The sequence below is a fragment of the Gallinula chloropus genome (assembly GCF_964237585.1).
Source record: "Gallinula chloropus genome assembly, chromosome: 10".
Lineage (NCBI taxonomy): Eukaryota > Metazoa > Chordata > Aves > Gruiformes > Rallidae > Gallinula > Gallinula chloropus.
This window is the reverse complement of record NC_140095.1, coordinates 17,884,462-17,909,734: the sequence shown is the minus strand read 5'-3', so window position 1 is coordinate 17,909,734 and position 25,273 is coordinate 17,884,462. Positions and strand designations below refer to the sequence as shown.

General features: G+C 47.2%; 1 protein-coding gene across 1 annotated transcript in view; it reads left to right on the top strand.

Annotated features, from left to right (window-relative positions):
- The window catches only part of NSG2 (neuronal vesicle trafficking associated 2), a gene marked incomplete at both ends in the record, with an annotated part of 34,370 nt that extends 22,308 nt beyond the window's left edge, over positions 1 to 12,062 (top strand). Inside the window, 2 exons of the mRNA XM_084268588.1 lie at positions 10,196 to 10,306; positions 11,871 to 12,062. Of these exons, the coding sequence (XP_084124714.1) occupies positions 10,196 to 10,306; positions 11,871 to 12,062 (303 nt within the window). The remainder of the gene's footprint in view (positions 1 to 10,195; positions 10,307 to 11,870) is intronic.
- Between the last annotated feature and the right edge of the window lie 13,211 nt (positions 12,063 to 25,273).

Here is a 25,273-nt window from a genome sequence, read left to right as displayed (position 1 = left end):
ATGGTTGATGAAGAAAATGGCAGTGCCACTTGTAAAATCAAGACATCAGGAAGTGATGGGAGCGGCAAATACACAAGAAAACACAGGTGGGGTAACACCCTTTTGTGCTCTAGCCCAGTACATCGATACTCCAGTCTGAAAGGTTTGCTTTGCAAATTGTGCTGCCTGTGGAGGAAGGTAATTTCAGAAAGCAAACAGACCTCAGCTTTTCCCTAGAACCAGCCTGACCCTTGGCCACAGGATGCTGTTAGTGCTTGGGTGGCTTTGCACACTCAAAGAGCTTTTGGGGACTTAGATTCTTGCAGTTTTGGGTGGATCCTGCTGGAGTGTCTGTGGGTACCAGTGGGTAGCAAGCTGTGGAGCTGAACATGGATGTGTCAAAGAGAGCCAGTAGCAGAGCAAGGAACACAACCTCCAGTTCCCAGGGCTGTTGCTGTGTGCTAAGCCAGGAACTTGTTCTTACTTGGGCTCCCACTGCTTTCCCTGCACCCAATCCAACAGGATGGAAGCAAAGAGAGGGGAAGATTTTGCAATATATAACACTCTTCAGAGGCTGAGCCTTGGTAGGCAAAGGGTAGGCAAGGAGACTTTTTATTGATGACTTGATTTATCTTGTATTCCTGTTAATGCATTTAAAAAGGGCCCTTGATGAGCTGAGGAATCCATTGTCATGTCCCACGTGAAGCTACCAGAGGAAATGTCACAGCCAAGGGTTTGCCCAACGCAGTGGGAAATTGCAGCATGTCTCTGATGAATTTTAGCTCTGGAGATGATGTATCTGTCTGCTACAATCCCACTAATTGAAAAACCATCTCAAGTGATGGTTTCTGGAAGGAAACCCCTTCCAGCAGAGCTCAGCTTGTGAAATGGTATATCAGGTGTTATTAGTACCATGGGTTTGGGGAAGAAAAGCACCTTTACCAGCAGTGTCACCACACTTGTTTAATTTTGGGGTTTTGCTTCTTTTTTTTTGAAGGTAGCAGAGTCACAGAATGAGGAGGGAAAGCTTGTGATAGTTGAGACAGGATGAAAATCTTCTTGTGGGAGGAGAGGAAAAAAGACCTTTAAGCACTTGTATGGTCTGCCAAGGAGGCCATGTGTTTATTTAGTGTTCCTAGAAACAATATTTTAGCATCTCAATATACCAGCCTATTCTGAGGAAGGATCTTTTTGTGGTATTAAATGGCAAAAAAGCAAAGCAAACCAAACAGAGCTTTTTGTTTACCTAAGTGAGAATTCACTGACATTCGGTGGTGGAAGCACCCTTCTTGGAAATGGCATTTTAGACCTTCCATAAGGAGCAGGGGCTTGGAAACCGAGCCACGAATTTTCCATTCAAGGGGTTTGACTTGGCACAGAAAGACGTCATGCAGACCGCAGCTGGCACCAGACACAGTTAAAAAGATCTGAGGCTATTAGTGCCTAAACAGCCACTAGAAATTATATTACATGATGGAGACTGGCTAATATAATTGAGCCAGCTAGTTATTGTGTGCATAATTTAATTATTTGACAAATTGCTTAGAAACATGGTGTTCTTGTTCCACACTTGTGCTGCCCTCACAGTACTACAAGGCACAGAGCAGAGGAATTGCTGCTGGGTACGTAGTTGTCTCAGAGGATAGGTGTTTCTCTATAAGATTTGCTAACTTGGAGAGGTTCACTGGTGTATTCATGGTGGGGTGATATATGCACGGATGGGTAGAGCTGATGGGAGTGTGACTGGGATAGCAAACTGGTTCAGACAGCTGGTGTGGTTTCAAGCAGAGACCTTTGAGACTTGAGGGTCGTTGGAGAAATGGCCTATTTCTTTTTTCTACTCTGAATCTTTTGGACTTTGATTCCTGAGCTGTGTGGGCTGAAAGGAACCCATGAAATGATGAAGCAGATGCGAGATGGTTTTTGGACCCCAAGATTATAGCATCTTTGTGGATGCTGTTCAGTGTTCTTAGGAGCATCAGAGCCAAATTGGTTTATAGTTATGAATTCGAAGATGAGGTCCAAAAAAACCTCTCCTGAAGCTTCATGTGAGAAGCTGTGCAGCTAAGCAGTATTTTTGCAACCTCTGAAGATTTATGTACATGACTAAGGACATTTCCTTCTTACAAAGCATCTCCTAAGAGATGCTAGTTAAGAATCTGGCCACCATCTGGAATAAAGCTGTGCTGTGATAATAAAGGACAAATCCTACATCTTCTTGAACAATACCAAGCAAATATGAAGACCCAATTGTGTCACTTTTTTTCAGTCAGCCTTTCAAAATCTCAGTTGCCAAGTTGTTACCATAACATCAGCAAAATCAGCAACTTATTACGGGAAGATTTTTAACAGTTGGGAGTGAAATGTCATTGTTTGAAGAAGTGCAGCCAAGTCATTTTTACCTGCAGGATGGATCAGTCTGTATAACAGGGTGCTGGGCAACTCACCACACCATTTCTTTGGCTGAGTATAAACAGTGGAGGAGCAGCTCACCTTGGGGTGTCCTGTCAGCCTCTGGCTCCCTCCCTGTGTCCATGCCTGAGTTTTCTTATGGTAATAGCCTGGGTTCAAATGATGGGGTGGATCAGAATTGGATTTCATCCTGGCATACATGTGGGAGACAGCCAGGATAGCTGGATCTGTGAGCTGGGGAGTCTTATTTTAGTCTTTCATGTCAAGAACTGATGTCAACTTTCCATCTAGTTCTCAGCTGGAAGAAGTTATGGGATGAAGGGGGAAAAAAATACTCTCCTGAAATTTTCATTGTTAAGCAGAAATCCTTAAAATGAGATCATGAGTGTATGAATGTATCCTGAGATGCCATTATGGCTGAAACATCTCTACTGAGCAGCAGGACATCTGGGACCAGCCCTGTGGGGAATGGATTGATGATTTTGTGATTTATTTCTTTCTTGTGTGCAGGTTAACTAGGTTGTCAGTGAACTTACAGGTTTCCAGGTGTAATGGCATTGCCATAAACCATGGAAAGACCCTTCTTGCCTATCCAAGGAAATGCTCTTAAGCCCTTTTGTGAAAATAATTTTGACAGAAGTTCTGCAAGTTTTGTTGATAACAAATTTTGCCTCAGAGTCCTTTTTCTCTTCTATAAAGATAACTTATTAAATTGGATTGCCTGTCACAAGGTCACAAGATTTCCTAATATGCATCGATATTGAAGGTATCTTGGAGAACCAGACATGGCATCAGTGGTGGCATCCTTTCCTGACAGACTTGAATGTGGAGAGGGTGAGGCTGCAGTACAGAAATGGACAGAGGCATCTGGTTTCTGAGGTCCCTTATTCACATTACAGCTGCCAAGACTAGGAAGTCTGTGCAGAATTTTCTATAGGGTTTTCCAGAGTAAATGATCTTTAAACTGATGTCCTTCACAGCCACACTGCATTCTACAGTCTGAGAGCTTTGGCTGCTGCAGGTCTGGCTGGTTTTTCCTATAGGTAGCAATGCTTTTCCTGCTTCTGGCATCTTTTTGGCTGTACTCCTGTTTTGAGCATATGTAAGTATATATATTGCATGCTCTGAGCAGTGGGAAAGGTCTCCAGAGCCAAACAGCTATTTTCCAGGTTTAGAAAAAAAACTCACACTCGATATCTAAGAAGTGCTGCCCACACTGATGACCCCCCCTGCTTGCTAGCCTCTCACAAGGGGTGCATGACCACAGAAGAGATGCTCTGTGCTGTTTTCTTCAGACACTGGTGCAGATCACATCATCTGCTTGCATCCTGAGAACTGCTCCATTTAGGTGGCAAATGGAGGGTAGTTTCAAACCCCTGGGCACCTGAGGCTTATGCCTGATCCACAGACAGTGGGTGGTAGTTGCAGTGAATTTTGACAGCAGGTGATAAGGCTGCTGCCTGAGTGTGACTGCTGATGGGTTGGAGCTTTAGTAGTGGAGCAGAAGGCTTGTGGTGCTGTACCTGGCTAGCTGGTCATCTCCTTTGGAAACCCATTTTAGTGATGTCTCAGAGCAACGTGTGAATATCCAAACCAGACAATTTCCTACCCCTCTGTGGACGTTTGATCCTACAGAAGGTGTCTACTGATTCCAGTCCCCTGTAGGAAACTAAAGCAGATTTAGACACCCCACTGCCTTTGTGGGTCTGGGTCTAAATGACTGGTTCTTTCATCAGATAGGAGAACTCAGTGAGGGAAGAGGGAGCTGAGCTGTGCCTTTTGTTTTATGAGCTCTTCTTCAAGCCATGTGGATGCTCTCCATATGAATGTCTTATCTTTTTAGGATCTTACTGAGCTCCTTCTGCTGGCCATATTGTACAGAGTAAATTTGTTAGCTTAATTGTAATTTATTTCATAGATTAATTGTGGTTTGGATAAGAAAAAACCCCAGCCCTTTACTTCTTCAAAAGGTGTTGCTTCATGGTTTTGTAGGATGTCTTCTGCTGCATTTCTTGGTGAGGTGGCTTGCATTTGAATGTTATCTTCTCTCCCTCTCCAATTTATCCTTTACCATTTTTATGCTGAGTCCTCTCAGTGTGTGACACCATCAGCAGAGCCTGTGAACAAAACATAAAGGTGGAATGACAATCCCTGACACCAGAGCTGTGATTATAAGTTATGTTCCTTCAGCTGCTAATGCAAGTAATACGTGGTTTAACCACCCCTTCCCCCCAACTCACCAGCACAGGCTGGATGCTGAATACAAATGGAGAGCTGTCTGCAGCCAGTTCCCACTGGGAAAAAAAATATTTGTCAACTCAGTTCAAACAGTGCATAAATTTGAGGGAAACGCCATCTGCTGAAAGACCCTTCCCCCAGCTACACTGCCTGAAAATCCTTCCCTGTGAGTATCTGCTCAGTGCAGCAGTATCCCCATCAGCCTCTGTTCAGGATCTGCCTTGCTCTGCTTTCTCCCTGTCCCGATATTTCCAGAGACATCAGGTTCCCCAGGACTCTGAGGCACCGAAATACCTCTCTGGTTTGTCTGCCTGGCAGTACCAGCCCTATGCTGGTGTGTAGCTACCTGCAGGCTCTCTACCCAGCAGGTTATCAATACTGCTGTCAAAGCCCCTAAGGCTCAATTTTCGGAGGGACCAGCAGCTCCCTGCTTTTGTTGACTTCTGTGGGGAAAGAAGGGTGCCCACCCTCTCTGAAAACTTAAGGGGACAAACCAGATTATTTTTTTTTTGCCAAGGAAAACAAGAAGGGATAAAAATATAGAAACCTTGCAATGGAAAAGGCTATTAAAGAATGCCCTGCTGTTTGGATGGGGCATTGTTCTTAGGTTTGCTTTTAAATAAGGCTTTTCATTACAGCTAGAGAGGGGAAAAGGCAAATTTTCCTGAAAAAGGAATAATAAACGTGGGCAGCTGTTGAAATCAGAGAGGGTAGGAAGGACACTTCAGTGGCCAACATGAAGACCAGGTTAACTGGAATACCATTGCAATTAGATATCATCCAGTGGAGCAAAGCCTAATGGCAGCTAATGCCCTGTGGCCTGATGAGATACCTTTTCATTATCTGTGCTGCTGTGAAAATGTAACACATACCTCACCTTGGGGAAGCTGGGGAGGAACCACACTGAGCACACTGCTGTTGATGGGAGGTTGACATCAACATCATGGATGTTAAGGGCATCTTTCCATGTTCTGGGGAGGATGGGGAGTTTTTGGGGATGGTAATGATCTCTCTTCTCCATTCTAGCAGATGCTCCTGTCTTAAGGGACCCTCTGGAAATCATATAAGACTTGGGGAGAGGGTGGGCAACACCCACCTCCCCCCTTCTTTTACCCACTCGAGCAGTCACACGTGACAGATTCATGCCTGCAGCCCTTCTAGGTTTTATCTGCTCACTAAATTTTATTTCCCCTCTGTGAGTGTTTATATTGCTCAGAGACTGCCAAGGTTCATGTTAATCATAAAAAAAAGTGGAGGTTTATTAGGTATTGCAGCTCTGTGATTCTTTGGTGTTTGAATGTTAATGAAGCTTTGTATGCTCTGGAATACCTGGAGAGGTGGATCTGAGCTCTGGTGTGGCAAAATATCCGGGGGTGGATTTTTCTTCCTTTTCCACTGGGTTGTAACATCTTACATGACATTTCATCCCAGAGCAATTTTGCACTATGTATCATCATGTGTAATATTGTGTCACGCTGTAATTTTGCAAGTGCATGAAACAGCAGGAGGGAGGTGAGAATGGGCTCAATTACAGCCCGGAGGGAGGGGAGAGCTCAGCAGAGGGACCTGCTCCTGGGAGGTAAGGAATTGGGTGTCAGCACTTTGCCAGAGCAGAACGACAGAGCAGAGGCAAACTTACTATTTTTAGGGTCTCAGTGGGCAGGTAAGAGGAAAGGGACCAGTCAAATCACATTACTGATGGTCATTTCCATAGGCTGTACATGGGATTTACAAAAGAAGGGAGGTTCATTCTTGCTCCAGACAGCTCAGTTCTTTCTTTTTTCTGAAGGGAAAAGGAAGAACTTGGGCATTTTAACTGGCTTGGAGTGAGAAGCCTTCAAAGCAACTCTTGGGGAAGGTAGACGCAGAGTCCTTCTGAGTGAGGGAGACATCTGACAGTTCAGGGATATTCCCCTTCCACAGCCTCTTCTCTGGGTGCACTCACCCTGATGGATCCCTCTGGGATAGATGAAACTGATGCAGAGGGGGAGAGAAGAACTAGGTAGACTTTGGGGCAGGAGGGACCATAGCACGGGGGGGAGTGTACAGCTCTTGTGGTGATGAAGGTTGTCTTTGCTAAAGAAACCTGGAGGATGAATGGCTTTGTGTCTCTCTGGAACAAGAGCTACTTTCTCACTTACACTCTGTGCGTTCCCAGATGGCATTTGGTGTAATTTTATTGTCCTTTGTCTCTTCCTTTGCCCTAAGCACAAGTTTGTTCCTTCAGCCTAAGCTAAACCAGATTTCTGCTGTATTTAGGGCAGAGCAACCAAACTGGAGAGTCAAGTGTCTCTTTTTTTCTGAGTTTCTACCCAGGGCTGCCCTTTAACAATTGGCTTTGGTAGAGCAAGATGTACATCTTGCTTTAGTGCCCTCAAGCTAACCTAAAAGAGGACTTGTGTCATTGTTATCTTTGTATTACTCCATAAACTGTAAGTACCAGGCCTGACATGCTCCCCTTTTAAATGGGGAAGTGTTGATGAACATGTATCCTGTACAGGGAAATGCTCTTCCACACTGGCCTGCCAGAGCTGGGTTGTGATGGGTCTCAGTGGAGAGGGGTCTTTTTTCCCAGTTCTCCTGTTGGAAAAAGTATAGACTGTTGGCATACTTAGTGCAGGAAGTGTCTCTATATTCTCTCAAACTTACTCTTCATTTTTTTCGGTGTAGTATAACTTCTTTTGGGGGCTTAAATCACAGATGATTCCATTTCCATCTGCCTGGAACCCAACTGAGTCTTCTTCCTCTTCAGCACTATGAGAAGGGATGTGTTTTCCCCAGGTTGGGAACCCATGGGCTGCCATAAAGCTGGTCTGAAGTATTTCTATTCAATCTTGCAGGCAAGTGTGCTTTGAAGGAGAGGAGGTGGAGCCCATATTTTCTTGGTCAGGCTAGTACAATTCATACAACTGTACTCCTTTTCTACCAACTACCTTTTCAGCACACCAGGACTCTCTTACACATGTTCTCTTGTGAGATCTGGCAGTAAGTGCTTCTCCCTCAGCAGCTGCCTTTTGCTTAATTGACCCATTTTGCAGCAGATTAGGCCCCAAGGAGGAGGTTAATATGAGCAGTTATTGTAAAAGGCGGGTCAGGGCTTCAGTGAACTGTTCATCAGTGGAAATGCCTGTTAGCCCCAATCTCCTTACCTTTTTTACACTTTGTTCTAAAATATTCTGACTTAACAATGAACTTATGAATGTCTCCTGCTAGATACAGGCTCCACACCTCTCTCTTTCCCGAGTTTTGAACTAGAGATGTTGAGTCAGAGCTACACCATGCATGCAGATTTACCTTCACTCTTCCTTTTTGTCTTAAAACATCCACCAGGATCGTGGCTCTGGATATTCCAGCCTTGCAGGTGGTATTGCCAAGGCTGCTTTAGCTTCTCTGAGTAACAGTACCAATGTGCTCTGTGCAAGGTAGGACTGTGTCTCACCAGGCAGTGCATCTCTCTGCAGGATCAGTGAGGGTGGGAAGTCCTGCACTGCAAGCAATTCCAGCGTCCCATTTGAGTCTGTGCAGGGGTTGCATCCCATACAGGTTCTCAGAGTTACAGCTGCTACTCTGACCAAATGAGATAATTAGAGCAAAATTCAGTGTGAACCAATACTAATATATCTCTAGTCTTACAGTATTACTAATAGTATTACATTGGTAATATTATATGGATGAATTCTGAGATGTGGCTGGCTTGCTCTTTTAGCTGCGGTTCCTGACAAGCCTGCCCACTGTGCTGTAGGAATTACCTCTGTCTTTCCCCACTTCCTACAACCACCAGTCTCCTATAGACTAGTGGAGGAACAATTTCTGCCTGTACATACTGTTCAATTTCTTTGAACACCTGTACAAGAAAACAGAGAGGAAGGTGCCATAACTGTAACCAAAGGGTGGATGAACCCTGAATGACTAGATGGAGCTGAAAAATTTGTGGCTCTTCCTTGCTAGGGCAGTAAATAAATAATAATTGCCTTTAGTACAGGTGGGTGCAGCACTGATTGTGGGATGGGGGCGTATTTTGGAGGATGAACATGTGCATGGCATACATATGCATGGCAAGGTGGTAACACACAGTCCCTGTCCTACCACTGTGGTTCTCTCAGTGCTTTTGATGTGCACAGGGAAAATTTGCAGCCCTGGGCTCAACTCCTGGTGCTGTGATGAAAGTGGGATTCTGAAACAAACAGATGGAGGTTGTGGGTAGGAATAAGCCTCATTGATTGCTATCCTGCCTGTAAACCCATGCCTGACCTCAAGCTTTTGCTGCAGGCAGTTCCTCAGCATGAGCTCTGGCAGGCTCACCAAGCACTGTAACACTGCAGCTCCTTCCCCGTGCAGGCAGACATCCTGCAAAATGCCCGCTGCTGGTGCTCAGCCCCTGCGATCCAGGGCAAGCTGGGGAGCTGCCACAGCTCCCTCCCTGTGCTGCTGGCTGTGCAGCAGCTTTAAATGCTTCCCCAGCTGCTGTTCCCACCCCCATCATCTCTGTAAGCGAGTTAATTTGATTAGTAACTAGTTTGCATGGTAACCCTGGAGCCCTGGGGATTAGGATATTTTTTCATGCCAGTCCAGATCAGTGTGAGACAGGAGACTCCACAGGATGGGTTGCTGTAGTTTAGGCAGTAGAAGTCCAGAGCCATTTATGCTGCATTGGCAGAATTACCAGCTGGGACCAAGAAAGCTTCAGGCAAGGGAGCTTTTGGGACCCATGCTTCGTCCTTAGGAGGACACAGCCTGCTAAAATCAAGGCTGAGATAGCTGTATGGGGCCTGGAAGCTATTTAAGAGGGACCTGGAAGGGCTGGAGAGGAGGGGGCTACAGCAAAGAAACAGAATGGTGCAGCAAAGTAACCTGCATGGGGATGAGGAGAGAAGGGATATTTGAGCCCCCAGGAGAGTATTGTGTCTGGTATCTCCAGCACTGGCATCTGCTCTTGGACATGCTGTGGGATTCACGTGCTGGGCTTTGCCAGTGGTTGGGGTATTGTCCCTTCACAGCTTTGATAAACAGAGGGTTCCCTTCTCCGCTCTCCCCTCTGCAAGGCAGGACTTACCCTTGTCCCATTGCTCAGGAGGCACAAAGGGACTACAAAGGCTTCATTATTCCTACCTGCTCAGCTACCTCTGCTATCAGAAAAGCGGGATCTCTCCATGGTTATAGAGCAGCTTATCTGCACAGATTAGACCCTGAATGTGGACGCTGGCTGCTGGTGGATCCTGCAGGGACAGCAGCCGATGCTGCCGGTTGCACAGCTGAGAACATGGGAACACAACCCCCTGACAACACCGAATGCCTTGGCAAAAATCAGTGCATTTGCAAGGGGTTAAACACAGGAATGTGCACTCCTGAAGGGGCGTGTGGGTGTGGGTGTGTGTGTGTGCAAATGGTGTGAGAATTCAGGGCTATTGGATCTACCATTCATTCAATTACCATGCTCAGTTAAGTACTGCACAGTGGAGTGAAGACTGCAGTCTGTTAGGATGGCTGTTGCTGTAAGTCATTTAATTACGAGGTTGCTCACATGCCATTTCAACATATGTAGAGTAACATTATCCCTCTTTTGTAGGTCACTATTCTCATCAGTCTGGCTCTCGCGTTCCTCGCCTGCATAGTGTTTCTTGTGGTATACAAAGCCTTCACTTACGACCACAGTTGCCCAGATGGATTTGTTTATAAGGTAAGGAACTTCAGAAGGATGAATTGCCTGAGATAATGATAGACTCTAATTGACTACATGGTTACAGTCTAGTCTGCTTTTTTGACCAGGCCAAACAGAACATTTGGCAGGAATGTGTTGAAATGGGAAAAGCGTTATGGGAAATGTGGACTTGCATCTGCCTCCATCAGCTACTGTTACACTGTAATTGTTGGGATTAGCGTTTGGTGAACACTACAGACAGATGTTCAGGAACAATCCCTCGCATTTGTGAATGGATTTATTGCAGCTGGAATCCCACATTTGCTTCCCACACATCCAAGTGACTGAGGTTTACTGGCATACGTTATAATGCAAAGCAAACTCCCAGAGTGCTGGCACATGTGTCCTTTGTGAAAGAAATCCAAATTTGCCCATGGAGTTCGTTTTTAGGTGCTTTTGAGCCTCTATCAAGAACAAACACGTGTAACTTAATTGCTAAACCCCTGCTGCTCAGTGATTTTATATTGAATATTTGCAGAGAACTATTTGCCTGGTCTGTATAGATTTAAATTTTTAAAAAAAGGAAAAAAAGTAGTTTATAAAAGTGAACTCATTGACTCCTTACTGTGAATGTACTCACAGGAGTCTTGACCGCACTGAGAATAATCTGTGGGCTGTAAAATAGAGTAAGGATGTTGGTGCATTAGTCATTGTGAATTATTCTCTTAGGTTATATAAAAATGAAGTTAGGATGGAGTAATGAATTTTAGAATCAGATCGAAACCTGAACTTTTGAAAAGATTAGAGGGTTTAGGCTCAGATTTCAGGTAGTCACACTGAAATGGGAGTTGGGGTATCACATCGTTTAATAGCAAGTGTACCTGGGGCCCTTTGTGTCCTCGGTGCTACTTCAGCTCTGGTGAATACCAACCAGGTTGACATTTGTTACCATTTGAGTGCCCTCTGACAGCTGTGGCCAAGTGAATTGTTTTATCTGCACAGCCCTCAGCACCCACGTGTCCTCACCAGCACAGCGGGGATGCACAGGCAGTGCCTGCACAGACAAGAAGCTCTAGCCAGGGCTGGCCAGCTGGACCATGCATCCTCCCATCCCTGACCATGGTGGTTGTCCTATAGTGAGAACGCACTGTAACAGAGCAGCATGTAAACAGCTTATTCTGCTTGGCCTCTGCTTGTCTGGGGATGAATTCTGGACTTGGCTTTACAGAGCTCTCAGTCCAGCATGAGCCTGGAGCTGCACAGCCAGCCCTGCGAGGGCTCCAGCAAGGGGCTCTGTGCATACAGTGATGTACTGAATGTCAGACCTTCGCTGCGCTGTCCCCATTTCCCACCCACCGATGAAATCAGCCTGCAATCAGGGTTGCCAATAGCAACAGGTTTTGAAGGCTGCTGCCCGACCCTAAACTTTGTGCATTCCCAGGGCTCTGGAAGGCAGCCGGCGCTGCGCAGCAGATGCTCTCGCTGCAGCAAGTCTGAGTCAAGCGTCATCCGCTAGCAAACAGCTAACCCTGAGATTTGTAAGCAAAGAGCCTGAGGCTGATGGGACCACTCTTTACTTCTCTTGCTTTCTTCCCCTTCCCAGCACAAGCGGTGCATCCCGGCCTCACTGGACGCCTACTACTCCGCACAGGATTCCAACTCCCGGGGCAGGTTCTACACCGTCATCAGCCACTACAGCATGGCCAAGCAGACCAGCTCCCGGGCTGTATCGCCCTGGCTGTCCTCGGGATCGGTAAACCATGAAGCCAAGGCTGCCAAGACAGAAGGTCATTAAAGTTAATGTGTGGCGATGGGCAAAGTGGGAGGGTGGGGGGACAACACCGTGTCTATACTGCATTGCTCTAGCTGAGGGTGCTGTGCCAACAGCACGACAGGGATAGATAAACCCCAAGTGCAGGAGTCATCTTAATGGATATTTCTTTTCGTGCATTGTTCTCGTTGATTTGTAACTGAGTCGAGCTCTTGTACAAAGGCATGTTTGATGTTGACTGTACCTTACGATGTAAAAATATTTTTAAATCATTGCTTAACTATTTGTTAGAAAAAGAAATTAAAAAACAAAAAAAGCAAATTAGATAAACAGCCAGAGAGGATAAAAGCAGCAAAGACTGTCCTGCAAAGTTCTATCATTGCTGGAAAGCTGTGACCGAGGCTTAACATGCAGTGAAGGAGCAGCTGAAATCCTGTCAAGAGAGGGGTAGAAAGAACCTGGTACAAAGACATTGTGATGTTGTTTGGCTTGCCAAAGGGGGGATATTTCGCTGTCAGATTGAATCTAGCATCAGTGTTCATCTGCTGATGGGGAAATACAAGGATCCCCTCCTCCCTCAAACATACACGTGCAAACACGCATGCACACACCACTGTGCTGCTGATCTTCACTGGGCTCAGGCTGAAATCCTGGTTGGTATTTGGATATGGAGCAGGATGGAAGCAGATGGGAGCTGCTGTGGTGGAATCAAGAATACACTTCTGAGCACAGGACTAGGAGTCAGGAGATCAGGGCTTTTTTTCTGCTGCTGGCACAGATTTCCTGCATGACCTTTGGCAAGTTACACGAGGCTTCATCCTTTGGGACCTCCCTCTGGAGGGTCACGAGGCTTCATCCTTTGGGACCTCCCTCTGGAGGGTCACCAAGAGACAAATAAATTGAGGAGCCTCTCACGAGTGATGATCCTATAGAACTGTGTTACTCCTCTAACTTCTTGGCCCCAAATTTTCCCTCACCCATGAAATGGGATACTCCTGCTTCCCTTCAACTTCAGATACTTCAGTATTTAATGTCATTCTAGTTCATTAGAGAGTGATGGCTGTATCATGCTCTCAGAGTACAGGGGTCCCATCAAATCTCTGCTTGCACACACAGACCAGACCCCAAGCTTAACCCAGTCCTGGCTTATGTAAAACAGCCTCTCCTCACAAATGGTATGTGCAATTAGTGCAGACTGGTGGGTTTTTAAAAAACAAGGGTTCTCTGTTCTCAGAGCTGCAAGTGGTTGCTGCAAAGCAGCTCTGCTCCTCCGCAGTGCAGGCAGGGTGAGACTGAGCAGCAGGAGCTGAGCGCTCCGGGAGGGCAAGCTTCACATTTGCCTAAGGCTGCTTTTTCAGATCTGTGGCTAGACTGGGATGGAAATTAGGAACTGGCCCCTTCTTCCCCCGCGTTGGGCAGTTTCATCCTCCATTTCGCATACATAGACTCTAGAGGGTGTAAATGAGGGCAGAACTCCTCAGTCCTCACAGGCATCATGATAAATAACTGTATAGTGTAGCTAAAACTGTAGTGCCAAATGCCATTGTCTGATTTCCTATCCTTCCTTCCTTCCTTCCCCTTCCACCTGTAAATTAATTTCTCACTCAAAATGTACAAACCTCCCCCCCCTCCACCAACAATCGAAATTCCAGCAAACCACTGAACAGTTTATAATTTTGTGGTGTATTTTTTGTCAGTAGGTAGCAGAGACTGAAGTATTTTTTGGTGTAATTCTTGAACTTTTCTGACGGGATTAAAATAAAGCTAGATGTGACCGAGCGCCTCTGTGACTCCAGCAGGTTTGTCTTTGGTGACTCATGCGGTGGGCTGGGAGGTGATGGGTGGCAAAGTGTGTCTGGTGCTTCTGAGATTGCACCTTAGCACGGGACCCAAGGTGACTCTGGCTTTCAGGAGGCATTTTCAGAGCTTGCTGTTTTCTCCTTCAGTGGTGTGGGGTTTATTCCCTCTGTTCCTGCCCATTTTTCAATTGCAAATAGAAAGAATTAAAACCAGGCTGACCTTCCACCGGTGAGTCTTGACTTTATGGTGGGGAAGTCTACAGAGGGACCTCCCCTCCCCATTTTAAGGCCAACGAATTAAACTTTGTCCAGCAGCAGTGTCTCCTTTGCCATCTATTCCCAATGCAAACAGCCATGTGTGCTGCAGCAGGCTCTGTAAGAAGGGCTGCTGTAAACACCAGTGCTGCAGGGAAATACAGCTGCCAAACCAAGAGCCGTGGCTGAACTTTGAAAAAGTTGAGGTCTGTATCCAAACTTGGTTTCTAACAAACCACAACTCTATTCATCTCACATTGTTCAGCAAGCAGATTTTATTTCCTCAAATCCTTTGACTCTTTTAAATTGGAATGATACCCTGGCAGTAAATTGGCTCTTTCCCAAAGGCTAAAGAACATTTTATAAAAACCTTTGGATGCCTTTCCTTCCAAAAAAAAAGAAAAAAAGCATATTCAGAGTTGTGAAATTGAGCTACCATAGGAGAGAAACCGCTGTGGTGTGAGGGGTCACCACTGAGTACTTGTGAAATGTATTAAAAAGGATTCAGTGTGCTTTGCAGAACTGAGTCACAGCATAATTTGACCGTGGTATTTCTATTGCCACTTTCCCAGTAATACTCCAACCGTATGTTTACTTTAATCTAAAAAAACCCAGGAATCAAGTCATTTGAATTAAAAGGTTCTAGCTGTTATTAGATAAGTGAGTCAGTGGGGATAACCATTCCTATTTAATAAAGGGAAGATCAAAATCTGTTTGGAGTGGAATGGGGAAAAAAATACCCAGGGAAGATTCATGGGAGAGCAAAAGAAACCAAACAAAACAACTCCAGCTGCAAGTTCCATTACTGGGAATGTTGTTATTACGGTTTCTGTACAAGATGTAGTAGAGCTTCCAAGCTCAACCACGTATTTTAATCACAGCAACAGAGAGAGACTAAATTGAAATTGTAGTACATCTTATTTCAGTCTTTAAAAGCCTCCTTCAAGGTTGATCATATGTTTTCAACACTGATTAAAGTAGCATATTGGTGATGGTGCAGTCTCATCCTGGCTGTCATATCTCTCTGAAGTCCAAAGCTCCTGAGTGGTTCCACAGACCAGTGGTGTGAGCTGGTGTCAGGGTGAGGGCTCAGCCTCAGCTCCGAATGGCACCCGTGAACAAGGGCCTTCCCTCTCCTTCCTCCAACATTTATGTCCACTCCAACCTCTTCATCCGGGACTGACCCTGCCAAAGCCTAAGTCCCTTTGCGCAATATCTGCTCTGTTACACCAGGTCACTGCAGTGGGCTCAGGCATTGAGTTCTCCATCAAAATACACTTTTGGCCCACTGGGACTGAAAGAGTTGATTTCTCTTCCAAGACAGCCATGCAGGGGATGGGTGTCTGGACTGTTTGACCCAGCCGGAGTGGTAGGAAGGGATGAATATGAATGAGCTCCTGTGAATGACTGGCAGATCTTAGCTTAACAGAAGCTGTGGTGATGCCACTCCCCCTAGCCTAAGTTTGGGAAGGGAAGGAAGAAATTGAGGCTGTTGGATCCTGAGAAAGCTCAAGAGCAAGAGAAAGATTGCTACCAACCAAGACATGGACACAAGCATTGCTTTTCCATCACAACCCAGTGACCCTAAAGCAATATATATCCTGCTTGACCAACACACTGTCTTGTTTTGGAAAAGCTTATTGCCACAAGCATCTGATGATTGGCATGCCCTGAGAGGCATCGCTCCACCACTAACTCACTCCTCTTGGACTGCCTGCAAAAACAGTGGGAGAAAGGAAAAGGAGGTGCTGATGGCAGGACCCCAAGGCTGGCTGGGCACGCTGTGGCACAAACTCTCTGTCAGAAGCCTTGGAGGTGACATTGTGCTTTAGAGCTGTGTTAGAATGACAGCTCAACGTGCTGCCAGTGCCTCTGCTACGAGGTGGGGAAAGGAACAGTCCCTGTCCCTTTGCATGTGATATTTTTTCTCCCTTTATCCTGCTCCGTGCTTGCCAGCTGTTTCGGGTTTGTACTAATACCTCAAGTGATAAGTGTAAGGGTCATGCACTGAACTGTCTACAGTCACATTTTATACGATTAGTCAGGGTTTTTTAAAGCACCCTAATTATTACAGTCAAACCGGATTAAGCTATTCCTCTAATAGATTTTCAGTTCCTGTAAAATAGGCCAGAGAAAATGACTTACGGGAGGGGATGGGGGAAGGGAAGGTGCTCTCTCTCCTTTCCTCTCCTTTGCCTTTGCTTTTCTAAAACGCCAGCAGTGGTACAGGGATCCCACTGATGCCTCTGCATGACTGCCCAGCAAACCTGGGGCCCCTGGCTCTGCTTCTCAGCTGGACTGGTGTCCTGTGAGGGGCAAAAAGAAGGGAAAATCCTTTTGTTTGAGAATGTTACTTTACTCGGGAGGGTGACTGACAAGTCACTGGATGGGGTGGGGAGGGGTGGGGGGGTGGTGTTGCTCCATCATGCAAAATAATCCACGGCGAATTGAAGTACAGGCAGGTGATAAATGCATTGGCGTGTTGCCTGAGCTGCTTGTCGCCGGGCAGGATTAGTGCTGAAGAGGCTTTTGTCCTGCAGACTGTGAACGGCAAAAGCAGGGCGAGAGGAAATGGAAAAGCCTCTTAACAGCAGGTTACAGCGTTCACCCGGCACGGCCAGCGCCTCGCCCTGCTCTGACCTGAGGGGGCTGCCTGAGCCCGCTGCCCTGGCGGGACCCGTGTGCCGGGGCTGAGCATCGCTCCGCTCCGCCCAGGGCTGCTGCGGGTGCGGAGAGGCTGCTGCAGCTGCTGGCAGTCCCGGTAACGCAGGGCCAGGGGGTCGGAAACAAGACGCCCCGTGGCTTCCCTTGCTGATAGTACAAAGCGCGATCGCTACTGGTGTGAGCAGGATGGAAACGCTGCCAACGGAGGCCGCCATTAACAAAACATTTACAGCGCTCGGGCAGCGGCGGTTTAGAGGAATCGTGTGCCGAGGCTTCCCTGGGGCAGTCGGTGATGGATGGTGACATCATCACTTTTACCGCTCCCCTACCCTCCTCCAGTGCTCGCCAGCTGCAAGTAGCCAAGGAGAGTCCAGCCCCTCCAGTCCTAAAAAGAGCCCAGGCTCTGTGGGGCTGCGAAGTCACAGCAAGCCCAGCTCTGCCAGCTCCATGCCAGCAGGATGCTTTAAGGAGCAGCACGGTGCACTGTCTGCTGCAGCAAGAAGAGTGATGCCCAGCGGCAGTGCCAGCCTGTGGCAGCAGCTTTGCAGCCGCTGCTTGAACGCCATGGTGGCACCTGCTCTGCAGGGACTGGTGCTGGGAGCTCTGCCGGTACCATCTCCCTGCTGGATAAGCTACCCATGGCCTCTGGGCAACCCAAAAACCCAAGCTCCCAAGCCTTCACAGTCACTAAACCCCTCCTCCACAAGCCACCTTGCAGGGCTATGGGCAAACCCTGCCTGTCTGGACACCAGCCAGCGCAGGTAATTAGCTCGCCCTGCCACTCAAATGGAAACAGCACTGCAGCATGGCACAGGTTTCTGCTAACCAGTCGCTTATTCTCAACCCCTCCAGTCGTGGCTGCATTTCAATGGTGGGTAAATTGATTTCTGTGTATGTTTTGTATGCCAGGTTATTACAATTACTCTTCAGGATCCTTTGGGATGAAAGGCTATTATAGAGATGAAAGCTCATTAACAACAAATATAAAGGGTCAAAACTCCCCATAAAAATGTATTAGAAACAGATTCTAGTTTGGAAATGTAAATATAGCATTTGGCAGAGGTCTGGACTGGCTAGTCTGGTGTGCAAGACAGCTTAATCCATTGGGAAGATGTGGCTATTTTTATAGCAGCAAGTAGAATTGCTGTGTGAGTTATGGAGCTTTGAGTCACTGGAAAAACAACTCCCCCCTGCTGTCAAGGGAAAAAGGAATTGTTGGTGAGGGGGGTGTGGAATAAGATAATTTCTACTTCTAAACCCAGAATTTTTGTAGAAGAATTGGAGCATCTTTGGGAATTTAGAAGTATAGATGTTAAAGGGGGAGGGGGGAAGTGAAGGGAATTTCAAAACTATAGTCATAGCAATTAAAGTACAGAACAGTGAGGGAAAACTGAACTTTTTTTTTCAGATATATTTTCAAAAATTCATTAATGAGGAGGAAATTAATCTTGTCTTTTCCAAAAAACATTTGAACCACCAACATTTCCAACACTTTTCCATACAAATCCTCACAAGAGGATTGCTGGGGACTCTGCAAGGAGGATGCAAGCAAACACCCATGGCAAAGGTGTGGAGATGTGAAGGTGTGGCTGCTCTGTCCATTTAAGCAGGACCAGCATTTCAGATGCAGCCTCGTTAGCTATCATGTGCTAAATGAGCAGGTTACAGCTTGCACAAGCTCATTGCAGTGGAGTTTTGGTGTGACACGGCGAGTAATGGATATTTCAGAGGAAATATTCTTCTCAGTCTGATCCTCAGGCTAAAGATCTGGAAGAGAGTAACGGAGGGAGAGAAGGGGGTTTATGATTTTTGCCAAGGAAGAGGCAGTGTCAGCAGCAGTGGGCTGCCATGGGGCTCCAGCATCGCTGGTCAGCAGGAGCTGACTCAGGCTCCAGTTCCCAGAGGTGTCGCAGACACTTAGCCTTTAAGCACATAACATTCCCTCCTTGCTCCACATTATCCCTTGAGAAGGCATTTTTTGATGCTTTTGATCAATTGGCATAATCATTGAGACCTAAAGATGAGTAATTAAGATGTTAAAAGTCTTTGGCTCATACAAATTACATTAGTCCGTGCACGCTGCACTGCTGTCACCCACCTTGGAACATACCCTGTTATCTTTTCACTTCTGTGTCTTGACCTTGCTTAAAAAAATGACAGTGAAGGTTTTTTTATATAAAAAACCCTCAGCAAGACATGCCACTTTAACCTCCTCAAGCTAAATAAAGAAAGAAGGCGTGAAAAATCTATTCTGTTCCTTATTCAGCACCAGGGTTTTGTTGCTTTTCCCTGCTGCATTCAATCTGTGTGGCACAGTGGTGAGCACCTATAAAAAAGGGATGCCTGGCAGTGTCTTCAGCCCTTTTATTTCCAGAGTGTTTTTGTCACGTACATGAAGGAGAAGCTGTTGATTTTTGCACAGAGACATATTAATAACCTGCCTGATGGAGGGAGTATGAGAAATAAAACATCTGGGTCCCTGCAACAGGTGGTATTTTGTAGATATTGGTGGCTGGTTCTGCGTGATGTTATTAGGAGGGTCATTAAAACCACAGTGGGACAGTGAGGGTTTGGGTACCACACCAGCCTGAGGGAACAGTGACGGGCACAGCCAGGCTGATCCCGGGTACCCTGCTGATGTATGGGGGTGTGTGGCACACACACTCACCTGCTCTGGTACTCACGGGTGCTCCCCACAAAAGCCCACGTACAAACAAGAGGTAACTGGGGAACTGTGAGTATGTTGTCAGGAAAACACCTCCCATGGCCTTTAGGATTTCTTTAAGGGACAGACTGCAGGTATCCTCCTGCCAGAACTACTTCTGAGTCAGTGGGGGTTTACTGCTATTGCAGACATGCTGTGTTTTGTGGGCCCCATACACACTTCATTGCTGTGTACAGGAACACCCAAAGGTCTGAAGTGACCTCAGGGCTTCCCTGTGCCACAGCCTCTGCAGACAGACTGTCCCCTAAGATGGGTATGGTTGAAGAGAGCAGGTGGGCAGCCAATGGAGGCTGGAGGGATACCAGCACAGAGGTGAAATAGCTCACCCAAGAGCTGAATGGTGATGCTGGGAGAAAACCAGCATGCAGCCTGAACTGGTTGCTGGGCAGTGCAGAGTCCTGTGGAGGTGTCCTGGGTTTAAAGCAATCACAGAATCACAGAACATTAGGAGTTGGAAGGTATCTTGAAAGATCATCTAGTCCAACACCTCTGCCAGAGCAGGATCACCCAGACTAAATCACACAGGAATGCACACAGGTGGGGTTTGAATGTCTCCAGAGAAGGAGACTCCACAACCTCTCTGGGAAGTCTGTCCCAGGGCACCCTCACAGTGAAAAAGTTTCTCCTTATATTCACGTGGAACTTCCTCTGCTCCAGCTTGTACCCATTGCTACTTGTCCTATTGCTGCCATCCCTGAGAAGAGCCTGGCTCCATACTCCTGACTCTCACCCTTTACATATTTATAAACAAGAATAAGGTCACCCCTCAGTCTCCTCCAAGCTAAACAGGCCCAGCTCCCTCAGCCTGTCCTCATAAGGAAGGTGTTCCACTCCCTTCATCGTCTTGGTGGCCCTGTGCTAGACAGTCCTCTGGATTAGCCCAGAGGATTTGCAGCTGAAGGGAAGCACCTCTCCCTACTCCATGCCCAGGGAGGGGTGCAGAGAGTGGCACAAGGTTTGTCCAGGGAGTCTCAGCAAGGGTTTATTTATTTCAGTCTTTTTCTCCAGCAAATGGCAATCACTGTGGTGGTCAGATACTGTAGGGAGAGAATAAACTCTGCAGGAACAATAAGCCCCATGTACCCGAGCTCATGGTGTGTCTCTAGGCAAGCAGAGAATGGAAATGTCAGTTCAGGAAGCAAAGGGTATCCAGGGCTGTTTTCCTTGGCCATCACCCTGTCAGCACAGCTAATGCTGCGTCTGATTAAAGTGCACAGAACACAATTATCTGTAACAATTTGCTCTTGTTTATTAAAATTAATAAACGAATGGCACCGGATGAGACAGAGCCACTGGCTAATTGCTTTGGAGTTGCAGTGGATTTTTGTAGCAGGTTATGGCCTGACAATGCATTCTAAGCACCAAGAGTACAGGCAGTTCAGCTCACAGTCCATCCCAATTTGGTAACATCTGTGCAATGTAAGTTAAAAAGAACTGGGCAGAGACAAGGTCAAGGGGGAACAACCTGCATGGGAGCCTGGGGTGTTTGGATGTGACCATGGGGATTAGACCAAGGAAGGACAGCCTGCAGGGACTGGGCAGCCAAGCCCCCTGCACTTTGTGTTACCTTGAAGAGCCACAGCAGCGGGAGGAGCTGTGCCCCATCTACCAGACCCCCATCAGTGCAGAGAACAGGACTTCAAATAGCATCAGGTGCTCCTGGAAGGGAATGGCAGCTTTTTGTTTCCCAACCAGAAGTTAGGACCTACTCCGTAGCTCCTCTGCCCTTCCAGTACCTGTTGCCTTCCCATTTGTTCCCTGGATTCTTTCACCCTTTCAGTCCAAGGCTAAGTGAAATTCAGAGCCTGTATGAGAGACAGATTGCCACCAGCCACAGCACAGTGCGTGCAGCATTTACAAAGCTTTGCTGCCAGTTTCCACGGGGGTCTGGAGGGGCTGCAAGTCTCACAGCATCCCAGGACCTGCATGAAAACGCATGCGGGGCTGGGCCCTGACTCCTGCATCAGCATGCAGGGCTGAACTGCAGCACGGGGCTGAACAGCCAGGCATGATCTGATTAAACAGTTTCCCCTCCCTCCCTTTAAAGTCTGTGTGTCTATGAAAAAAGGCAGTATATAATGCTCACACAAGAGAGTCCTGTATTACCTAATTCCATCTCAAATGCCACCGCCGGCTCCCTGCAGTCGGGTCCTTGGGGAGGGCTGGGTAAACAAAGCCCCCAGCCCTGCAGTGATGGAAGGGCTGTTCTGAGGATCTGAGCAACAGCGTCAGCTGAGCGTATTGGAATCTGCCTCTGTTCTGCCACGGGTAATAAAACTGTTCCTGGGGGGACCCTTTAAAACTGACATAAGACAGCGAAATGCAGGGGAGTGGTGGTAAGGGGAAGTTTATGGGATGGAAAGAGGAGAGTGACTGGAGAACAATCAGCGTGGTATTTAGAGCTGTACATTTCAGCAGTATATACATTGGTCAATACAGCGTTAGCAATGATTGCTGAGCAGAGCATTGCACAGCCCTGCACCGAGATGAAGTCTGGAGGGGGCTGCTGTCAGAAAAGCCCCCGTGCCCAGAGCTGCAGTTGCTCTGGAAGGGGGAGGATCAGGCAATTTCTTCCAGTCAGGAAGAAATCTGACTATTTTTAATGTCATAAAACAGACAAGAAATTGTGACCTGCCCGACCACTTGCCTTCTATTCACGTGCTGTTTGGGCTCTGCTTTGTCCTCTAGCCTCAACCGTGGAGTCTGACAATTTAAACTGGGAGACCCAGTTGCACGGTGGGAACCTCAGCTGTGCTATGCACAAGGGTCCCTGTAGCACAGCCCTGTGTGACCCCTCTGTGTGTTTATCCAGCAAAGAGCCTCACACAGCCCCAAGTCGCTGCGGGGCCAAGAGACCGGTGGCACAACCCAACTGGCTGTCAGCTGAAGAGACACCCTTGGGCTCAGGGCACTGCATGGACCCAGTTGTCCATCCAGCCACTTCGTGTTTGCATTTAATGGCAGGTCTGGACTCAGCACTCTCCACTGTGCCTTTAGAAAGGGGTTCTCCCTTCACATTAACCTGGCATGAGTTCCTAAGTTTTAGGATCCTAAGATTTATCTGAGATGGGAACAGAAAATGTCTACCTGTGCCATCTACGAGCAAGGGGGCAGATGCCTGAGCATCACCAGGAACGCTGGTAACCTGACAGCCTTCCGCTACATGGCTCTTCAAGTCAGATTTGCTGGCTCTCTTGGGAATACAGGGTTAATTGGGTTAATTTTTGGTGTTTGATGGTGGGCTTGTGTCTTACCAAATTGTGCTCTTCTGCTTATTGAGAACTGCAACAGCAGAGGTTTTCCTGCAGCGTGGACAGTGCAAAGCATTGAAACCACATGAGCTCAAGCTTTGGTGCATATTTAAAATCAAACAGCACAAATAGGCTCTTGGAGAGCACTAAGGCTGTAGTGAGGGTGCTTTTATCTGGGATGTGTCTGCTGTGAGTAATTCCACCACTCACAGGAGCAAGAATCTCTCTGTGATCACATGCGCAGGGACTAAACAAGACAACCTAATTACTTTCAGAGAGAGCACTTTACAGCATGTAGTTGGGCAGGAAGATGAGAGAAAGTTGGTTGGTGTGGTTAGTCTGCTGCTCTGGGAGCCTGGTTACCTCTGCTGGTGTTTTGTGTTGGGGAGCTGCCTGCTGTGAGCAATGAAAACCATCACAGTCATTTCAGGAAAACAGCCTGATGCCACGTTCTTTCTCAACTGATGGAGAAAAGAAGCACCTTGAGGTTAAAGGGAAAGGTAGAAGCCCATGATGCCATGAGGGACTGTTGCTTCTTGCTCTCAGGGGCTGTACAAGCCCTTTGCAATGACTGGTGTGAGCAGCACAGGTGGGAGCAGGGGCTCAGCCCTCTCCAGCTGCTGTGTTGGGCTCAGCAGGGTGCAAGAGGTGATATAAAATTTCAATTTGAATTCTATTCCTCTGGTCTGTTTGAAGACCACTCAGTTCAGCTTCCACTAGAAAGAAGAGCATTGTAATTGAGATGAAATGCTGCTTCTGGCTGCTTTCTTCCTTTTTTCAATTTACTTTCCTCCCTAGCTATGGCAGGGCTTCATTTGCTTCAGCTGAAATCGTTCCTGTGCTGCCCTCCTCTTGTTTCTAATGCCTGTGCTTTATTCCCTTTACTTTTAACAGCACTGTATAGCAGGACAAGGAACACAAGTCAAACAGCATCTTTCAGACCCAAACAGAAGGCCTCCTGGTCACTGTTTCCTTCAGACACATGGAAATGAGAAAACAGAAGGTCAAAATCTATACCAAGAGTACATGTTTATCAATAAAACCTCTTTCACTGTCCTGGAGAGGGCTGGACACCTGGGTCAGAGGTTTTGCTAAAGCCAGGCAGGGACATACCACTGTTTCCCTGGGGAAGACGAGGGGTACCCTGCTGAGTGATCTCACTCAGATTTTCTTAATTTTAAGGACTTTGCTTTTTAGTAGTTGTGAGACATGAAATCGGTCTGTGAAGCTGCAGTGTGATACCCACATAGACTGCATTTATCACCATGTGTCCCTTGCCCAGGCATCAGGGACTGCCTGATGCATCGCTTCAGTTCAAAGAGCTGGCAAGGGCTGGAGCTGCAGTGCTCTGCTTAGAGCTAGAAGCCAAAGGAGCGGGCTCTCTCACTTATCTTTCAGCCCATGATGCCACCCACTTGGACTGGGAATGCTACTGCCAGCTGCAAGGACAAGGCTTGGCTCCATAATTGAAAAATCACATTTATTTAAGAGAACCCCACATGGGTACAGTCTCATGGTGACTGCAGAGTCTGGCTGGGAGGAGAGTGAAGTTTAGGGAAGCTTTCATTGTTGCTGTAAGACAACTGAGTGGTGAGGTGGGTTAATGGCTCACCACTCAGGCTGCATGTTCCTCAGAGATAACAGCAGACATATAGGCATTATCAGATTAATTATCAATGTAATGAGTCTGTACTATAAAAAGGACCAGGTACTATATAATCCTGAATGACTGCAAGCACCTGCTGACAAATGGCCCTATGGAGAAATAAGAGGATGTTCCTGTCTGATCCCCCTGAATATAGAGCGTGCCAAGGCTATCAGACGCATCCCAAACTAATCTGACCTCCAAATTGTTATGATGGCAAATGGGTGGGTGGTGACTGCTGAGGCATGTAGGAAGGAGAGGAGTGTTGGTGCCCAGGGATTTCTGGTGATGGTCTTTACATGCTCCATCAGCTGGCTCAGTGCTGCTTTTTAATTTGAATTCAGCCTGGCAGCCTGGGGAGTTTCCTTTCCTACGTTTGAAGGTGAAACCCACCAGGAGCAGCAGCTCACTGCCACGTGCTTCATGGGAAGCAGCGAGCAGTCCCACCCCCCTGAGTTCCTGCAGCTGCCCAGGGAAGGTGTGCATGCCCAATCCTGCACACGGCATCATCTGGGCTTATCTTGCTGGAACGGTGACTCAGGCAGGGAGGCATCAGCCCTTCACCAGGGAAACAGTGAATCTTCTCCCAGAAACCCCCCTGTATTTCCAGACAATCTCCCCACAGCTGTCATCAGTTCCAAAGCGGGTGTCCAGCTTTTCAGGAAACCTGACTACCACAATTAGCCCTGATGCCCCAAGGGAACAGAACTCTTCAGAAAGAACATCTCTGTAACTCCATCCCAGGGGGAAGAGGAAAGTCTCAGCTTCCCCAAGGAGCTGCCCTTCACCTACCACCGTGTCAGGTCCCCACAGTGGGGAATGTCACCTTAGGAGAGGTTCTTGCATGCACTGAGATCAGCAGCAAATCTGCCATTGACTGAACCCCCCTAGATCTC